The sequence below is a fragment of the Colletotrichum aenigma genome, assembly GCF_013390185.1.
Source record: "Colletotrichum aenigma strain Cg56 chromosome Unknown KSG_Cg56_contig05, whole genome shotgun sequence".
Lineage (NCBI taxonomy): Eukaryota > Fungi > Ascomycota > Sordariomycetes > Glomerellales > Glomerellaceae > Colletotrichum > Colletotrichum aenigma.
In genome coordinates, this window is record NW_023500911.1 from 1,585,686 (window position 1) to 1,601,206 (window position 15,521).

The following is a 15,521-nucleotide window of genomic DNA, read 5'->3' on the forward strand; positions in this document are numbered from 1 at the left end:
CATCTTTCAAGCACTACAACTTACTATCTCTGGAACCACACTTTACACTTAATCATTATTTACCAAAACTCAAGCAACATGACTGCTATCAACAACGTCAAGGACTTCGACTTCATCGTCGTCGGTGGTACGTCTCTGATCTACGGCCTCTCTAACGCAAGCACAGTTATCTAAACCCTCGTCAGGTGGCACTGCTGGTTGCGTCGTTGCTGGACGCCTAGCAGAAAACCCCAACGTCAACATCCTGGTCATCGAGGCTGGCGTCAGCAACCCCATCGACAACGAGGCCATCATGACCCCCGCCCGCGCCTTCGAGCTCCGCGGCAGCAAGTGGGACTGGGGCTACAAGACCGGCATGATCGACCGCCCCGACTACACCCGCATCGAGAAGCCCAACACCCGCGGCAAGGTTCTCGGCGGCAGCTCCTGCTTGAACTATTACACTTGGATCCGCGGCAGCGCAGCCACCTTTGACGACTGGGCCCCCTACGGCGGCGACGAGTGGAACTGGGAGGGTTGCAAGGAGTACTTTGACAAACCTGCCACATTCCACGACGACCAGGAGTTGCTGCCCGAGTAGCTCGCGAAGAATGGCGGCGTCGATCCCTTCGGACCTGGAGGACAGCCCCATTTCGAGATTGACTTTGTCGTAGGTAACTCCCGTAACCGGAAACGTCAGTGTCAGCCGAAGCTAACGAAAGTTGACAACAGCCCATGTTCTGCGACGCGTTCCAGTGGCACATCCCCACGCCTCCGAAGGGCGACTACTTCACCGTCATTGTCGATCTCCTCCGCCCCCTCTCCAAGAACGGCACCGTCACGCTCAACTCCGCCGACCCCCTCGCGCAGGCCAAGATCAACCTCAACTTCTTCTCCAACGACCTTGACCTCATTGCCATGCGGGAAGGCGTCCGGAATGTGGACGACATCATCATGAACGGCGAGGGGATGAAGGACATCATCGAGGGCGACTACCCCTGGCCGATGCCTCGCTCCTCCGACGAGGCCATGATCAAGATGATCCTAGAGCGCTCTCAGACTGGCTTCCGTGAGTAGAATCTCTTATTTGTCACTTGTGACAAGCTTCTTGAACTGTGTTGAGAATTGTGTGACTGACTCTGGACTTTTCGACAGACCCCTGCGGAACCACTCGCATGTCTCCCGGCATCGACCAGGGTGTCGTCGACAGTAAACTGCAAATCTTTGGTGTCAAGAGCTTGCGTGTGATTGATGCCTCCGTCATCCCTGTCATCCCCGACTGCCGCATTCGGAACGCGGTCTACATGATTGGCGAGAAGGGTTCCGACATGATCAAGGCGGCCTATCCTGAGCTGTACCAGTGAGCAATGACTGGCCCAGGGTCAAGCCCTCACAATCTCAGCCTCCAGTGCGACATTAGTGCGATTTAATGTTGGATATGAGTTCTTAGTAATACATGAATTTGAACAAAATTATCGCTGGTTCGGCAAATCGTCTTTGCTGAACCTAGTCAGACTGGGATATCTTGAATCCCCCCGCCACCCGTGCTTGGAAGAAGCCGGTGGGATCATATGCCTGCGCCGTACGATTCAAAAGGAACCTATCCTCTCCAATAGTCCACCACACGTCTTGGAGGGGATTAGCGTAGTTGAGGTATTTCCACCTCGTACGCTGGTGCGTGGTGGCAGACCAGAGGAAGATAGTGTTTTCGACTGCTCGCTGGAGAGCTTCTGTCAACAACTCCTTATGCTCCGGCGTGGTTAGTAGAGCTTCAGCCTGAAGTACCATACTCGGTTCGTAACCCGCATCGTTGATACCGAGAACATTCTCGCCGTTTCCTGCGTAGTTCGTCGGCAGAGGTGTCAAGACGAAGATGATCCGGTCCTCGTCACCAAGAGTATTCTCGAACTCTGCAATGAGGCTGTCGAATACTTCAATCACCTTCCGGACCATGCTCATGGAAGAGTGGAATGTGAGTGTGAACCACACATTGTAGAGCCCTAACCCTCCCTCGATCTGTTTCACGAGACTCGAGATTGCAGCATGAGAGCGGGTGTCGACGACTGGGTTCAAATCTTCGAGTCCCACGAATGATGTTGAGTTCTCTACACCATCGACGTTGGCAAGGACCCATGCCGTAGAGGGACCTGTGGCAGGGTTCCAAGACAAGGACACGAAGCCGTTCTCTGCGGGGTTCTCTGGGTTCCTTCGGATCATTGCGTCGAGCTTTTCCAAGACCGCTTCAGCTTTATCGTAGGAAAACGCCGTGATGCCACCGTAGGCGTCTTGGGAAGGGAACGTTCGCATGTCGAATCGAGTGACAAGACCGAGGTTGTTCAAGCCGCCCTTTAGAGACCGCCAGAGATCATGATGACTGGTAGAGGATGCAGTAATCACAGTACCATTGGCAAGAACAACCTGTAAACGTGTTAGCAGGTTCAACTTCGCAGCATTTGTGTCTTCAGCACATACCTCATAGCTGACGACGTTGTCGCATGCCATTCCCTGCTTACCAGACTGCCAAGCAAAGCCTTTTGAATGTGTTAGCCGGTGTCTCCAATGCTTCAACCAGGCAACTAACCGCCGCCAAGAAGAAATCCCCCAACACCGACATGGCCTTCCCGTCCCCCAGTGACCATAACGCCCTGTTTCTCAAGCTCGGTGTAGACATCGCCCCATCTGGCCCCGGAGCCGATTGAGGCGACTCCGCGACCCTTCCGTGATACTTGTCAGCCTCCGGCAACTAAAACAAACACACTCAAAACCAAGTTCCTTCTTCGATGCCTTACCTCGGCATGGTCATCCTCCCCGTACGTGACCGAATCAAGCCGGCCAAGATCAATCGTCACACCATTCTGGGCATTATTGCTCGGGACAGGCGAGTGCCCTCCGCTACGAATCGCCACCGTCCAACAGCCGCCATCCTCAGCGCTGAGGGCTCTCAGCGCGGTCGCGACTTGCGCCGTGTTCTCCGGCTTGAAGACGCACCGCGGGGTCACCTCCTGGACGGCTCCGTCGTAGTACGACTCAAGCGTCTCGACGTACTCGCTATCGGCCGAGAAATACAGTTGCGGTGAGAGGCCGGCGTGGACGAGAGCAGCGCACTGCAGAAAGAAGAGGGTTTGAGCGTTTCTTTTGTCAAAAGCAATGACGGTGGTGGGGATTTCTTACGCCTCTGCCCAGGGTCTCATTGGCTTGCCGAGCGACCAGCCGAGGTGTTGCAGATGCAAGACTGGCGAGGACGACTGTCGCAAGAGCGGACAGCCGAGGGAGTTGGGGAGACATGTTTGCCCTGTGCTCACTTTGGAACTATTAACTTACACTCAGACACGGAGATTTTCTAGAATGAAAAGAGGCAACAAGCCTTTTATGACCGTTATTGGGGGCGCCAACCATTCTTGTTGTTGGGGCGCGGGATCCATGCAGCCATGCAGTAAGACGGAATCGAGATCCGCAGGACCTCGCTAGGAAGAGTTGGGATACTTCGCGTGGCTTACAATCCCACTCTCGCGTGCTGCAAATGTTCATTGGCAAAAGCCCGTCGACGTTTCGTCGCACTCGCATACGAATAACCCCCACTCCATTGCCCGGGGAAAAATCACGTCAATGGCAAGATGCGATAGGTGGGTTTCAATTGAGCAAGCCGGCTGTCGGAAGGGTCTTCCGCCAATATTTCGAATGCTGTATATGCGGCCCTCTTCAACGGCCTAGTGATGTCTTGCCTTCGAGCGCCTGTCCCTCCCGTCGCCTTACAAGTTCAAAAGGTCCTCGGCACCCCTGGGTCTGGGCAACCAAGATCGAACGATGTTCATGAATCGTTTTTTGGTGGGGGAATGGGTTCAGTCGGACTCTGTTGGTTCTGCCCATGTGTGCTATTGGCTGCTGGTCGTGCCCGGCTCCTCCGAGTCCGGAGATGGTGCTGCTCTGGTAGGGCGTCGCCGGGGTCGGACCGGGGTCGGGGCCCACCCGGAGCGGCGTGGAGGGCTGGGAACAGGGTCAACGGTCTTGCATTCCTCTATACAGGCGATTTTATCTGGATTTGATGATGGGATGGTGCGTTGAATCTTTCCGTCGTGTTGGCTGCCTGAGTGAGACCCATGATATCGGGCGTTGCGAAGACATGAATTCAATATCATAAGCTTCGCAGCCCATGTCCTGTTGTTTCGTAACTTGCGAACAACCGAGGTTGCTGAATCTCGGGGTATCACAAAACATCATGGCCGATAAACCTTCTTTTGATGAAGGGGTCGGCGGTCAACATTCCGATAAACAACACACACGCAGCATCCTCTCTATTTCCCGCAGTTGCCACTCCTGCAGCGACCGTCGTGGGTCTTCTCGCATCAGAGCCCCCACGAGAATCCTCGTCGCGATACTGCAGCCTGCTAGACAACCCTTCGCCTGTAAGACACAAGTGGAGCTCGAAGCCCGTATGAATAATCATCCAGTCCAACCGGATTGATCATTGTGCCGCCACGCAACCTCACACATTGTGCCGACAGCGTGCATAGGATTATTTCTGGGTCCAAAACCCGAGAATAAGGAAAAAGAAAGTTGAGACTCCATCCACATCACGTCTGACAAGTCATGACAGGCCTTACGTAAGGTGTCAAACCTGTCAAAGATGGAGTCTTGCTGCATAAGCCGTATCCCGTACAAATATGGCGTGTCTTTCTCTCCGAGGAGCTCGGAGCGGCTAGAATGTGTCTAGTCATTTTCTGCTCGACGACGCCGCCACAATGTCGGAAGGTGCAATCATGTACCCGATGCCCTCCCGGGACCCCTCTGTCGCCACGATGGTCCTCTCCTCAGCCTGGACCATGGCCTCGGTGTCGACCATCTTCCTGGCTCTGCGCCTCTACTGCCAGGCCGCGCGGACGCGGAAGATGTGGTGGGACGACTACCTCCTTTTGATCGGCTGGATGTTCCTGATCATGGCGGACATATTGCAGACGGTCATCTACCGGAGGGGGTACCTCGTCACGACGCTGACGGGGCCGGTGATCATGCCGGCGAACCTTGCGTCCGACACGGCGATGAAGCTCTCGCTGGCCTTCAGCAAGACCTCGTTTGCGCTCACGTTGTGCAGATTTACGAGCGGGTGGGCGCGCTGGCTGGTCATCGTCGTGGCGTTCGTAATGGACGCCATGTGTGTTGCGCACTCAGTGCTGGTGTGGAGGGCAAACTGCGGCGCGCCGGATCCGCATACGTTCCAGCCGTGTTGGTCTGCGGATAGTGGACTTTGGATGAACATGGTTGGGTCGAGTAAGGGAACATGTTTCGCGGAAGGATTGGGAAATTGAAAGCTGACGCTATGGCATAGTTATTTCAGCGCTGACCGACTTCATCTTGGCCATGATCCCGATCAAGGTTGTGTGGGGGTTGCAGATGATCAAGCGCGAAAAGGCTGGTGTGGCGATTGCCATGGGAATTGGTTGTTTGTAAGTCAAGAGGCCGTGAGATGTCTTAGTTGCACAGCGTGTACTGATACATCACTGTCATGTAGAGCTGGGAGCGTGGCCATTGTAAAGGCAGTCGAGTCCTACTGGGCCGCAAGAGCCGTTGGACCTGAATATGAGTTTCTCAAACGCCCCGTCTTCCTTCAGACAGGTAAAGGCTGACCTCGACACCGTAGTCTCCCGTCGACTCGCGGTTCTCAGCATCTGGATCCACGCCGAGCCCAACGCCACCATAATAGCCGCGTCCATCCCAGTGCTGCGTGTTCTCCTCCGGGACGCCAGGGCTTACTACGCGCGAAAGTACCGCTCGGGCAGCAAGTACCTCAGATCTGAGGGGGACTTCCAGAGCGGGACTACTTCGCGTGCTGCGGCTAGAGCATCGGGCCACATCAGCGACGACGGGAGTGAGGCGATTATACTGCAAGGGGGCAAGGTGCGGAATACGGTTGAGATCACGTCAGGAGGGGTAGAAACTGTGTTTGAGATGAATGATCGTTGGGACCGTCGTCCATAGGTAGACTCCATATCATCAGCATGTTCTTCAGCATTAGTGAACAATGACCTCGTACCATATTCATGCCTAGGCACAACTGCGTCGCCGATATGAAAACCGGAATGCCCTAAGTTCGCCTTGGCTAAGGGGTAAGTTCAACTATCATATCTTATTTCAAACGCGTAGAGCTGATGATCGACCCATAGATTTAGCTGTCCCACAACATGATTGGTCTTAATGCCTGAGGAATGGGGTTGAAAGGATTTTTGTAAAAACCTGAGAACACTCACCGAAGCCACACCGCGGTGCTGTCCAAAGTCGAAAATCATTCTATCCAATCAAACAAAAGTTTCCGATGCAGCAATGCCCATCACCGGTTCGTCAACTTCACTCGGGCACACGACCCCGAAGAGCAAGGATTACCTGCATCCATCCCGCGCGATCCCACCCCGCGCTGACAAGCCTCAACATCAGCAGCACAGCCTCATCTTCAGCAAGACTTCACATAAAACTATCTCCCACATCACACCCCAAAACTCACCTATTGCCATGCGGCATCTCATGATGCGAAATCATCCAATATGTGGCTAATCAACACCACAACGCTCAAACTCGCCGAGTTCCAGGGCGGGCCCCCCTCGCTGCCGTACGCCATCCTCTCGCACACCTGGTCCGACGGCGAGGTCTCCTTCCACGACATGGCCGACTTCGTCCACGCCTCCAAGAAACCCGGCTTCACCAAGATCTGGAAGACCTGCGAGATCGCCCGCGCCGCCGGCATCGAGTGGGCGTGGGTCGACACCTGCTGCATCGACAAGAGCAGCAGCGCCGAGCTGACCGAGAGCATCAACTCCATGTTCCGCTGGTACAACGACGCGCACATCTGCTATGCGTACCTCTCCGACTACCCCCCACCAACGTCGCAACCTCGCAGCAGCTTCTTCCGGTCCGTAGAACAGCTGTCCGCCGGGGAGCTCGGGCAGTGCCGCTGGTTCTCGCGCGGCTGGACACTGCAAGAAGTCGTCGCGTCACGGGACATTACCTTCTTTGACAAGAACTGGAACGACATCGGCTCCAAGGCGCACCTGCAGTCCCTCCTCGCGAGCATCACCGGCATTAACCAGGAGGTCCTCGAGGACCCGGCCGCGGTGTACGAAGTGCCCGTCGTGCGGCGCATGTCCTGGGCCGCCCGCCGCCGGACGAAGCGCGAGGAAGACCGGGCCTACAGCCTCTTCGGCATCTTCGACGTCAACCTGCCCCTGATCTACGGTGAGGGCCGCAAAGCGTTTCTGCGCCTGCAAGAAGCCATCCTCCAGAACAGCACCGACCTCTCCCTATTAGCCTGGGACTCGGCCGACGACGACACCCAGGCCTTCCGGGGTCTCCTCGCGCAGTCTCCCGACGATTTCGCAGACGGCTCGTGCCTCGTCCTGATCCAGGACGCAGCCATCCAGCAAACAGAGATCCGCATCACTAACAAGGGCATCCACTTCAAACCAGACGTGATGCTATCTCCCGGCAACATCTCGAACGCCTCGTCCCTGACGACAACACACCCTCAGAGTCAGGTGACTCAGACGCAACAATGGGCCGCAGCACATCCAGCCTGTCCTCCTCCCTCGTCCCGGAAGCCCTCCTCTCCCAAGACCACCGCGCCTTCGTCATGAAGCTGAACCACTACTACCTAGCCCCCTCCCGCCCGCCGCCCGACATCAACCACCACCTCTACGTCTGCATCGAGCTCTTCCGCACGCCCGACGCCTTCGTCCGCCGCCGCCGCTGGGTCCTCGAGTGGTCGCGCGGCACAAACCCCAAGATCGCAGACAAGCGCGAGGTCCACATCCCGCGGCACCTCTCCCCGTCGCAGTCGCGCGCCGTCATCCGCGAGGCCGACCACACCTTCTCCATCTCATGTAAATCTCCCACGGGCTACCGCGTGAGCGTGACCACAGGATTCCCCGCGCACCTCTGGTTCGTCGAGACGTCCACCTTCTGCACGAAAGCCCAGCCGGGCTTCGTGGGCATGATCAGCATCAAGCAGAAAGCAGACGGCGACTGGGTCACCTTAACCCGCAAAAAACGGCGGCGAGATCCACTCCCGGAAATGGCACTACCCCGACTTCCGCGTCTTCTTCGGCCTCGGCCGTCCCGGCTCAACCCCGGAAACATCCTTCTCCTCCTCATCAACACTCTCGCTGCCTCCCCAGCCAGAAGCCTGGGTCTACGTCCCCACGCGCGCCGACCTCCTCCTCGGCCGGTCGACGCTCTGGGGCGGCTACAGCCAGAGCGAGCTCGACAACCCCGAAGGCCTGCGGCACCTGATCCGGCGCTCGTTGGGACCCGAGCAGCTACGCCTACTCGCCGTACACGCTCGGCGGGACGCGGCAGGCGCCCGTGATCTCGGACTGCAAGGATGCGTCGGGCTGGTTCGTGCTTCGCGCTGAGTACGAGGAGGCGACGGGGATCGTCACGCGGGAGGACGCGGAGGTGCTGGCGGCCAAGTCGTTGGAGGTGCAGGCGGCGGTGACGTCGCATAGGTTTCCGAGCTGGATGACGGAGCATAGGCTGGAGATACAGGCGCGGCCGGTGAGGGATCGGTTTGATGAGGTGTCGGTGTTTTCGGGGCCGCAGGATATGTGTGCGGAGTATCTTTGTTTGATATAGAGAGATCGCCATGAATCGGCTTCGATGACAACGTGTTGGGAACCAACTTCATCGTAGATAGCCTTTGATAATGTTAATCCTGCCTTCAAACCCACCACCAAAATCCTCAAAATCATCATCACACAGCTCACACGCATAAACCCAAAGCCCCCAACTCATCCCATCCTCCCCACAAAACATCAGACGACGCAACCTCCTCCAACTCCGGACGATCAAACCCAACCCAACTACCCAATCGCATCCCTCCATCACCACCGTCTCGACATCAGACGACTTGAGTCAGATGAACACCAGACGAAGATCACGGTCACAACTCTAAACAACGCTAACCAGCCGTCTCCAGTTCCAATGTAATCTCACCCGTCAGCTACCAAGCCGCATCTTCAAACAAACCCGCAAGAGACACCAACGCCCGGCACGACTCATACTCGCCCTTCACCAAACCGTGAAAGTGTATTTCCAAGTGCCTAAAGCCTCGGAGTCGTTGCAGCGTTGTCCCGGTCGGATCGGAGGTGAGGTGGTGATGCCGGCTTGGAGGGTGCTTCTTGGGTTGGTTTCATCCGCGGACGAAGCCTTTTCCCCGGCGGAAGGGAGCACATAAACACCCCCTTTAGGAAATCCCTTCATCTCCGAAAAAACAACGTTCCAAGACACACAGAACCACAATGACAAAAAAATGAGCGTGGTGTTGGCATTCATTACTCGCGCGTCCAAGTACGACATGAACACACAAAGACTATTTAGATGTTTACTTTTTGCCCTCACAATCATGCCCTTCCCCTCATTTCCCACTCATCACTTTCAATCTCATATATCCCCGGAATTTGTCCTTTTCTCATCCGTCCCCTGGTATCTCAAAAACAAATGAAAGTAACGGACAGAACCATTTCATATACCACGTCCTGTCCTCTCACCCTCGCTCCCAAATCTTACACACCATCCCACCCTCGAAAATCGGCCGTGGTCATTACACCGTCATCATTCTCCCCAAAACAAACGAAAACCAAAAAGTCATGAAGAGCACACTTTCCCCATCCTCACTCAATCCGTATCAAAAAAGCTCCCCGTCCTCTTCAACATACTCAAATCAACCAACCCCATCACAATTCCATCCAACCGCCTCACCCTCTCGTCATAAATCCACCACAGCGCGCACCCCGCCACGCCCACGAGCACCTGCGTGACCCCCAGCCCGACCACCGTCGCCTTTAGCCCGGCCCACATCACAATCGCCCCGGGCACCGTCATCACAAACACGCCACTCAGCAAATTCCGCCAGCACACCACGCCAGCATCCATGTCCGCCACATTCCGCAGGCACACGTTCATGTTGCTCGACGTGAACTGCGTCGAGCGCCAGATCACGGGCCGGATCGCCGTGTCGAGGGTGCCCACGCCTGCGGCCAGCAGGCCCAGCAGCAGCGAGACGAGCGGGAAGGAGAGGTGCGTGCCGACGCCGTCAGTCGCGAACACGTTCGAGGGCGCGGTGGCGCTGGCGGAGACCTCGGACATGACGTCGTGCGTCTTGAGGCCGAAAGCGAGGATGCCAGAGGATGCGAGGACTGTGCCGGCTGCGAGTGTGCATGCGATGCAATACGGCGTGTAGTCCGACGCGCGTCGGCGCCAGAAGGCTGTCGCGACGACGGCGATGATGGCCAGGAGGAACGGCGCAGTCATGAGCGCGCCAATGTTTGACTCGGAGAGCATCCACGGCATGGGGAAGAACAAAAGCGACAGGGACTCGGAGAGACCCCAGAGAGTGCAGTACGGGAGGAACGTGACCACCACGAGCAGCCCCGTCGTCGGCGCCACAAAGGCCCTCGGCGCCTGCAAAATCGTCCGCAAGTCCATCGTTCCCGAGAACGACACGGGCTTCATCGTGCGCAGATAGGCCTTGGCGTCCTCGACGCTGGGTCTTCCGAGAGGCTTCGGGGGTTGCGACGCCCACGGCGAGGAGGTAACGGATCCGGGAGTCGGGGCGGGGCTGCTGCTGAACCACCGCTCGAACGCGGTCTCGGGTGCGCCGAAGAGAAGAAGCGGGATCGCGATGAACTGGAAGGCGTTGATGATTTCGAATTGCACGGTGAAGCGGCCTGCGTTTGCTGAGGCGAGACCGCCAAAGAGGGGCGCGCCCCAGGTCGTCGCGACGGTGAGGATGTTGTATATCGTGATGCGAACATTGCGTTGATGTTCCTAGCCAGGGTCAGCACCCACTCCCAAGCAAGTTGAATCGGCAAACGTCATACAAAGTAGGTATCCTGGATGGAACCGAGGATGAGCGTGTCAAAGGCTCCCCAGCCAAACCCCTGGAAGACACGACCGGCCATGCACCCGCCAAAGTTGTTCCCCGCTGCCATGTTCGCTATCGCGCCGATGAAGATGAGGACCATCGAGACGAGATACACCGGCCTCTTGCCCCAGATCTTGGACGCCACGACACTGAACAGGCCTGTGAATGCTGAGATGACGAGCGGCACGGCGGTGAGTGACGCGACGGCCGTGTATGAGACGTTGAAACGGACGGCGAGCACGCTGTTGACGCTGATGTACGCCGTCTTCATCCCACCCACTAGACCAGCCGTCATCAAAAGCGCGACAAAGTTGAGTTCCTTCTTCCACTGTGGCCAGTTCTGCGCACAAATGTCAATGCTGTTCATCGAAAGTCCGAGATTGGAAACCCTACCAAAGGATCGTCCGGGTCATCAGTCGGCTGAGGACTCAGCTCTGTCTGTGAATGCCGCCCCGTGCCGTACTTGATCTTGCGCTCGCTGTAGGTCGTCGAGAACGATAACCTCCTCGTCGAGCTCGTCATCGGCCGGGGTACGTCCTCCTTCGGCGGCGGCGGCGGCGGCGGTCCTCCGATCGATACCCTCGCCAGCGACACTCTGTTGCCCGGGTGTACGGCAAGGTGGCTCTCCCTCGGCCTCGCAACCTCGCCGTCCCCCTTCTCCACGTCCTTCTCCATCTGGTCGACTGTGTATTACCCAAGTTTATCCCCCCTCAAGTCGTCAAAAAGGTCGTATTCGTAAAGAGGTTTCGAGTCCAGCTCACGGTAAAGACTGAACCAGCAGTGATACACCAAGCAAACGTCGAAAAGAAGAGAAGAAGAAGAAACAAGAAATAAAGAAACAAGCCCAACCGGTGGAGTATGATTGAAAAAAAGAACGAGCCAAGCGAAGGGCAAAGAAGGGAATATGGTTGTTGAATTAGCTATCGGACGAGATCGGGGGCCAACATGCTCCAAGCCCTTGTTTGCCGTCCTGCAGCTATTGGGGCGCAAATATTGCAAATTATTGCACGATGAAGAAAGAACGGGAAGATTTCACGTTCGAACGTCTCGGCCGGCACTGAAGAAAGAACATGTCAACCCAGCCAGGTCTCGGGCGGGTCACTCCCATGATTCCTCTCTCAACGGCTCCAAGCGACCCCGATGCAACCTCACGGACCTGACCTGGGCCATGAGTTGTGGTCGACAGACGGCCTACGAGAATACCCCTGGCGGCCCAGGCATGATTGCTGCACGCGGCGAGGTGGGCAGCAGAGTTCGGCCCCTGTCACCGAGGGCATCATTGGACGAGACATGGCCCTTTGCAGGGATGTTGAGGCCTGTCAAACGGTCCCCCCATCCGATGCATGCTTGGACCATGGCCGGCCTGGGCGGACTAGAGGCTGAAACCGTCCTGATGCTGGGACTGTCTCTTGGGTATATCATAGGAGTTGGCGATTATTGTATTTTCCTGATGGGCCAGTATTATTTGCAAGGACTGGCCACACGAGGCCGGCTCTCGAAGAAAGAGGCTCAAAAGGCTCAATGCTAGCGCGGGAAACGGGCGAACCCTGGGCGCTTTCTGCGCCCGAACGTGCTTTGTGCATAATGTGGCCGATGTCGAAGAAAAGGTTATTTCAGCCAGCCGATCGTGGGCTTGCCGTATCCAAGACAGCCGCGCAGCCACATGGTGCACGATCAACAGTGATGAGAGTGTGATGCTTTCCCTGATCTTCGCACTGGCAATTCAGCGGGGAAAAGGCCGCTGATTGACGCGCGTCCCAGCCAGATCGCGGCTCTCTCTGCACGCTCGGATGTGTGCACTACTGCAGGAGTCGTCTTGATCATGATGGAGTTTGTGTCGTCGCCATCTGTTGCCGTTGCATTTGGCGCTTGTCATCCGTCATGATGAGAGCTGTCAACGCGGCCCCCCTCCCCTGGACTCCCAACACGTCTGATTTTGCCACGGCGACAACGTCTCGCTCCGCCCACGAAGCGAAATATCCGGACCGCTTTGTTTCTTCTGGTTCCGTGGTTCGTCGAGAGATTGGCCAAGTTCCTTCGTTGGTCCTCGGTTGGCTGACCCGCTGTGGGTTGGGGGAAGAACCATCCGTTGCAGGCCGTTTCGAATACCCCCCGAGGAACAAGGACCGCTGTCGGTTCGTGGGAACCTTCAGCCAATGTCCCTGTCAACGTTGACGGCTTTGAACGCGATATCCTCGGGTACAGCGCATGATGTCGATTTTTTTGAGTTAAAGTGCCCTCTCGCCCGAGGAATTTGACTCAACTGGAAATGGCTTTCGAATATTTTGAAATTGGGGAACTCATCAACGCCGAGTGATGCATGCGCTGCTGAGACGCACCTGTGGCCAATTAGCTTTCGCTCACTCGCCAGGTTACAGCCATCGATCCTTCAGCCAACGACCGCAGGGCCATGACGGCGATCTCGACATCACGTCAGTAACGTCCGACGGGATGCGACGGACAGACGAGTGAAAAAAAACGTGATGACCATGATTCCCTTGCAGCTCGCCGCCCTACGGCGTCGCGGCCGGTGTCTTCGGCAGTGTAGGAGCGGCCCCCGCAGCGGCGATCATACAATGGAGCAGTCGGATGTGTATGGGGCAAGCCAGTGGAAGCAGTGACCGAGAGTTCATGGCACATGCTTGCTTGATTCGGCTCTCCCAGCAGCCATGGCGATCCCGTGTCGTCAAAGGCCGCCGTGGGAGGGGGTCTATAATGTCCTGTATATCCTGTTGACCATTGCCCAAATAATTCCCGTCTGCAAAGGCCTCGAAGGGCCTTCTCCGCGGCGCATCCGTCCCGATCTAGATTTTCCTCCCAAAACGCCAATCTTTCAAATTCCCATTAGGTGTGCCCAGGGCATTTCCAGCCCAATCGTGGACTTTTGCCATCCTCCATTACTGCGAACGCATGACGATAATGCCAAGTCGCTGAAACGGTGACCTGCCGTTGTAATGCGTTGCATGGCTGGCCTGGCGGCCTCGACGCGAACGACAAGTGAGACGTCTCGTTCGCCGGCGGCCCCGTCCGTTGAGTTCGTCTTCCGTCGGCGACCTCGTTCCATCCCTCTAGGTCGGCCCCCGACCTGGTCCGTCTACTTTGTATAAAGTTTGCTCGAATCCCCCGAGAAGTGAGAGGTCATCACATGACCGCGACGGCCTGGGGGAAGAATGGGCGCATGGCAGGCGCCATCAGAACTGTCTCGATTGCGTGGGCGCTCTTTGCGTCGAGCTGCATGACGAAACCTACGGGCGGATAATGGTGAGCATAATGATCAAGACTGTGTCCAATATGTGTTTTGCGTATATTGCTGAGGCTGAATCGGTTCTTTGTCACATGGGTGGCCGCCACTAAGTGGTCAGACTGTGGGAATCGGTCCAGCCCAGCGGAGGGGCTGATCGGCCGCAGGTCAGGGCTGGGCCGGTGAAGGCCGCCCTGCCCTTGCTCCAGAGACCTTTCACCGGTAGCTCGGAAACCTTTATATGGCTAGTTCCGACGGTGGAGGTTGTTGGTAGCATTGGTGGGTAGTAAGTACTAAGGTGTTGTGTGTGTGTGTGAATGGTCGGTCCGGCCCGGTATCGGCCGGACGGAGGGAAAGATCCCTCAATAAGAAGCTATGACGATTGCTTTACCTGAGTCGACAATCTCCTGCACTGCTGACTTCTCCATGGCCAGCAACACTTGGCTTGTGCGAACCAGCAACTCTGATGTCATTGTCAGCTGCTTTGCTTCTCTCACATGTGACGGACTGAATCGTTGGAGCTCACCTTCGTAGCGAAGAGAGTAGGTCACAGGCGGATCCTCGTCTCTCGAGTGGAGGATAGGCGCCTGCTCCTGTGCGACCTGTGTTACGTGGAAGCGTAGCCCTACGTTCTTGGTGGCATCGGCCCACAAGATCGTGCTCTGGTCCCGCTGCTCTGGTGCGATGGCGCACTTGGCCGCCATGCGCTCGAGCCAATGCCTCCAGACACGCACCACACCGTCTTCGATGTTGCTGTGGCTCGCGAAGACGCCGGGTCTCGGGCCAGTCTTGACCAAGCTGGTTGTTGTGCAGAGCTGGGTGAAGGGCTCGCCCTCGTCCAGACAAAGCTCTTGGGTGACTGGCTCGTCGCCGGCGTCTTCCTGCGGGGCCTCGGCGCCGGGCACGCGGCGAGTGTAGATCCTCCGCATGCGCCGGGTTTCCTCCGAGACCACCGGGCGGAAGTGCGAGTAGAGCTGCGAGAGGTCGGCCAAGTCCAAGTCGTCGTCGCCGGACCATGTGCGGCAGTCAAGGAAGTCGACTCCCAGGAAGCGACACGACATGGAGGGGGTGGTCAGCTTGGCGCTCGGGTGGTAGCTCTCGAGCATCATCTCGTGGCCTTCCATCTCGGCGGTGTGGAGTAGACGGTGCTGTAGGATGGTGGTGGCTGTGGCATTGAAGCGGCGGTCGACGAGGGTCATGGGGAGCAGGGCGCGGGACTCGAAGGAGGACAGGATCGCGATCAGGATCTATGGGTCTGTTAGCAAGGCAGTCACGGTGTATCAGACGGTAACCAAGGCTGACCTCGTTGGGTAACGAGTCTATCGGGGTAGTGAGCCCAGACATGATGATTGTTTGCAAAGATGTGATAATGGTAAAGATGTGGTGTAGAACAAT

The 15,521-nt window shown here is 56.9% G+C and overlaps 5 protein-coding genes across 5 annotated transcripts; 2 read left to right on the plus strand and 3 right to left on the minus strand.

Annotated features, from left to right (window-relative positions):
• Positions 1-1,485: 1,485 nt before the first annotated feature.
• yanF-8 (FAD-dependent monooxygenase yanF) lies at positions 1,486-3,264 on the minus strand (the record flags this gene model as incomplete). The annotated part of the gene is made up of 5 exons (XM_037323337.1): positions 1,486-2,397; positions 2,452-2,510; positions 2,561-2,693; positions 2,769-3,083; positions 3,151-3,264. The coding sequence occupies 5 exons, from the start codon at positions 3,262-3,264 to the stop codon at positions 1,486-1,488; spliced, it is 1,533 nt and encodes a 510-aa protein (XP_037178143.1).
• A 1,454-nt stretch (positions 3,265-4,718) lies between these two features.
• On the plus strand, positions 4,719-5,952 carry CGCA056_v008090 (uncharacterized protein; the record flags this gene model as incomplete). The annotated part of the gene is made up of 4 exons (XM_037323338.1): positions 4,719-5,244; positions 5,303-5,420; positions 5,486-5,540; positions 5,590-5,952. The coding sequence occupies 4 exons, from the start codon at positions 4,719-4,721 to the stop codon at positions 5,950-5,952; spliced, it is 1,062 nt and encodes a 353-aa protein (XP_037177502.1).
• Positions 5,953-6,512: 560 nt separating this feature from the next.
• Positions 6,513-8,595, plus strand: CGCA056_v008091 (Vegetative incompatibility protein HET-E-1; the record flags this gene model as incomplete). The annotated part of the gene is made up of 4 exons (XM_037323339.1): positions 6,513-7,468; positions 7,528-7,990; positions 8,022-8,294; positions 8,344-8,595. The coding sequence occupies 4 exons, from the start codon at positions 6,513-6,515 to the stop codon at positions 8,593-8,595; spliced, it is 1,944 nt and encodes a 647-aa protein (XP_037177503.1).
• A 1,037-nt stretch (positions 8,596-9,632) lies between these two features.
• On the minus strand, positions 9,633-11,560 carry CGCA056_v008092 (putative MFS-type transporter; the record flags this gene model as incomplete). Its single annotated transcript, XM_037323340.1, has 4 exons — positions 9,633-9,635; positions 9,721-10,788; positions 10,842-11,225; positions 11,279-11,560. The coding sequence occupies 4 exons, from the start codon at positions 11,558-11,560 to the stop codon at positions 9,633-9,635; spliced, it is 1,737 nt and encodes a 578-aa protein (XP_037177504.1).
• A 2,466-nt stretch (positions 11,561-14,026) lies between these two features.
• Positions 14,027-15,470, minus strand: CGCA056_v008093 (uncharacterized protein; the record flags this gene model as incomplete). Its single annotated transcript, XM_037323341.1, has 4 exons — positions 14,027-14,130; positions 14,518-14,589; positions 14,653-15,373; positions 15,429-15,470. The coding sequence occupies 4 exons, from the start codon at positions 15,468-15,470 to the stop codon at positions 14,027-14,029; spliced, it is 939 nt and encodes a 312-aa protein (XP_037177505.1).
• Positions 15,471-15,521: the final 51 nt, after the last annotated feature.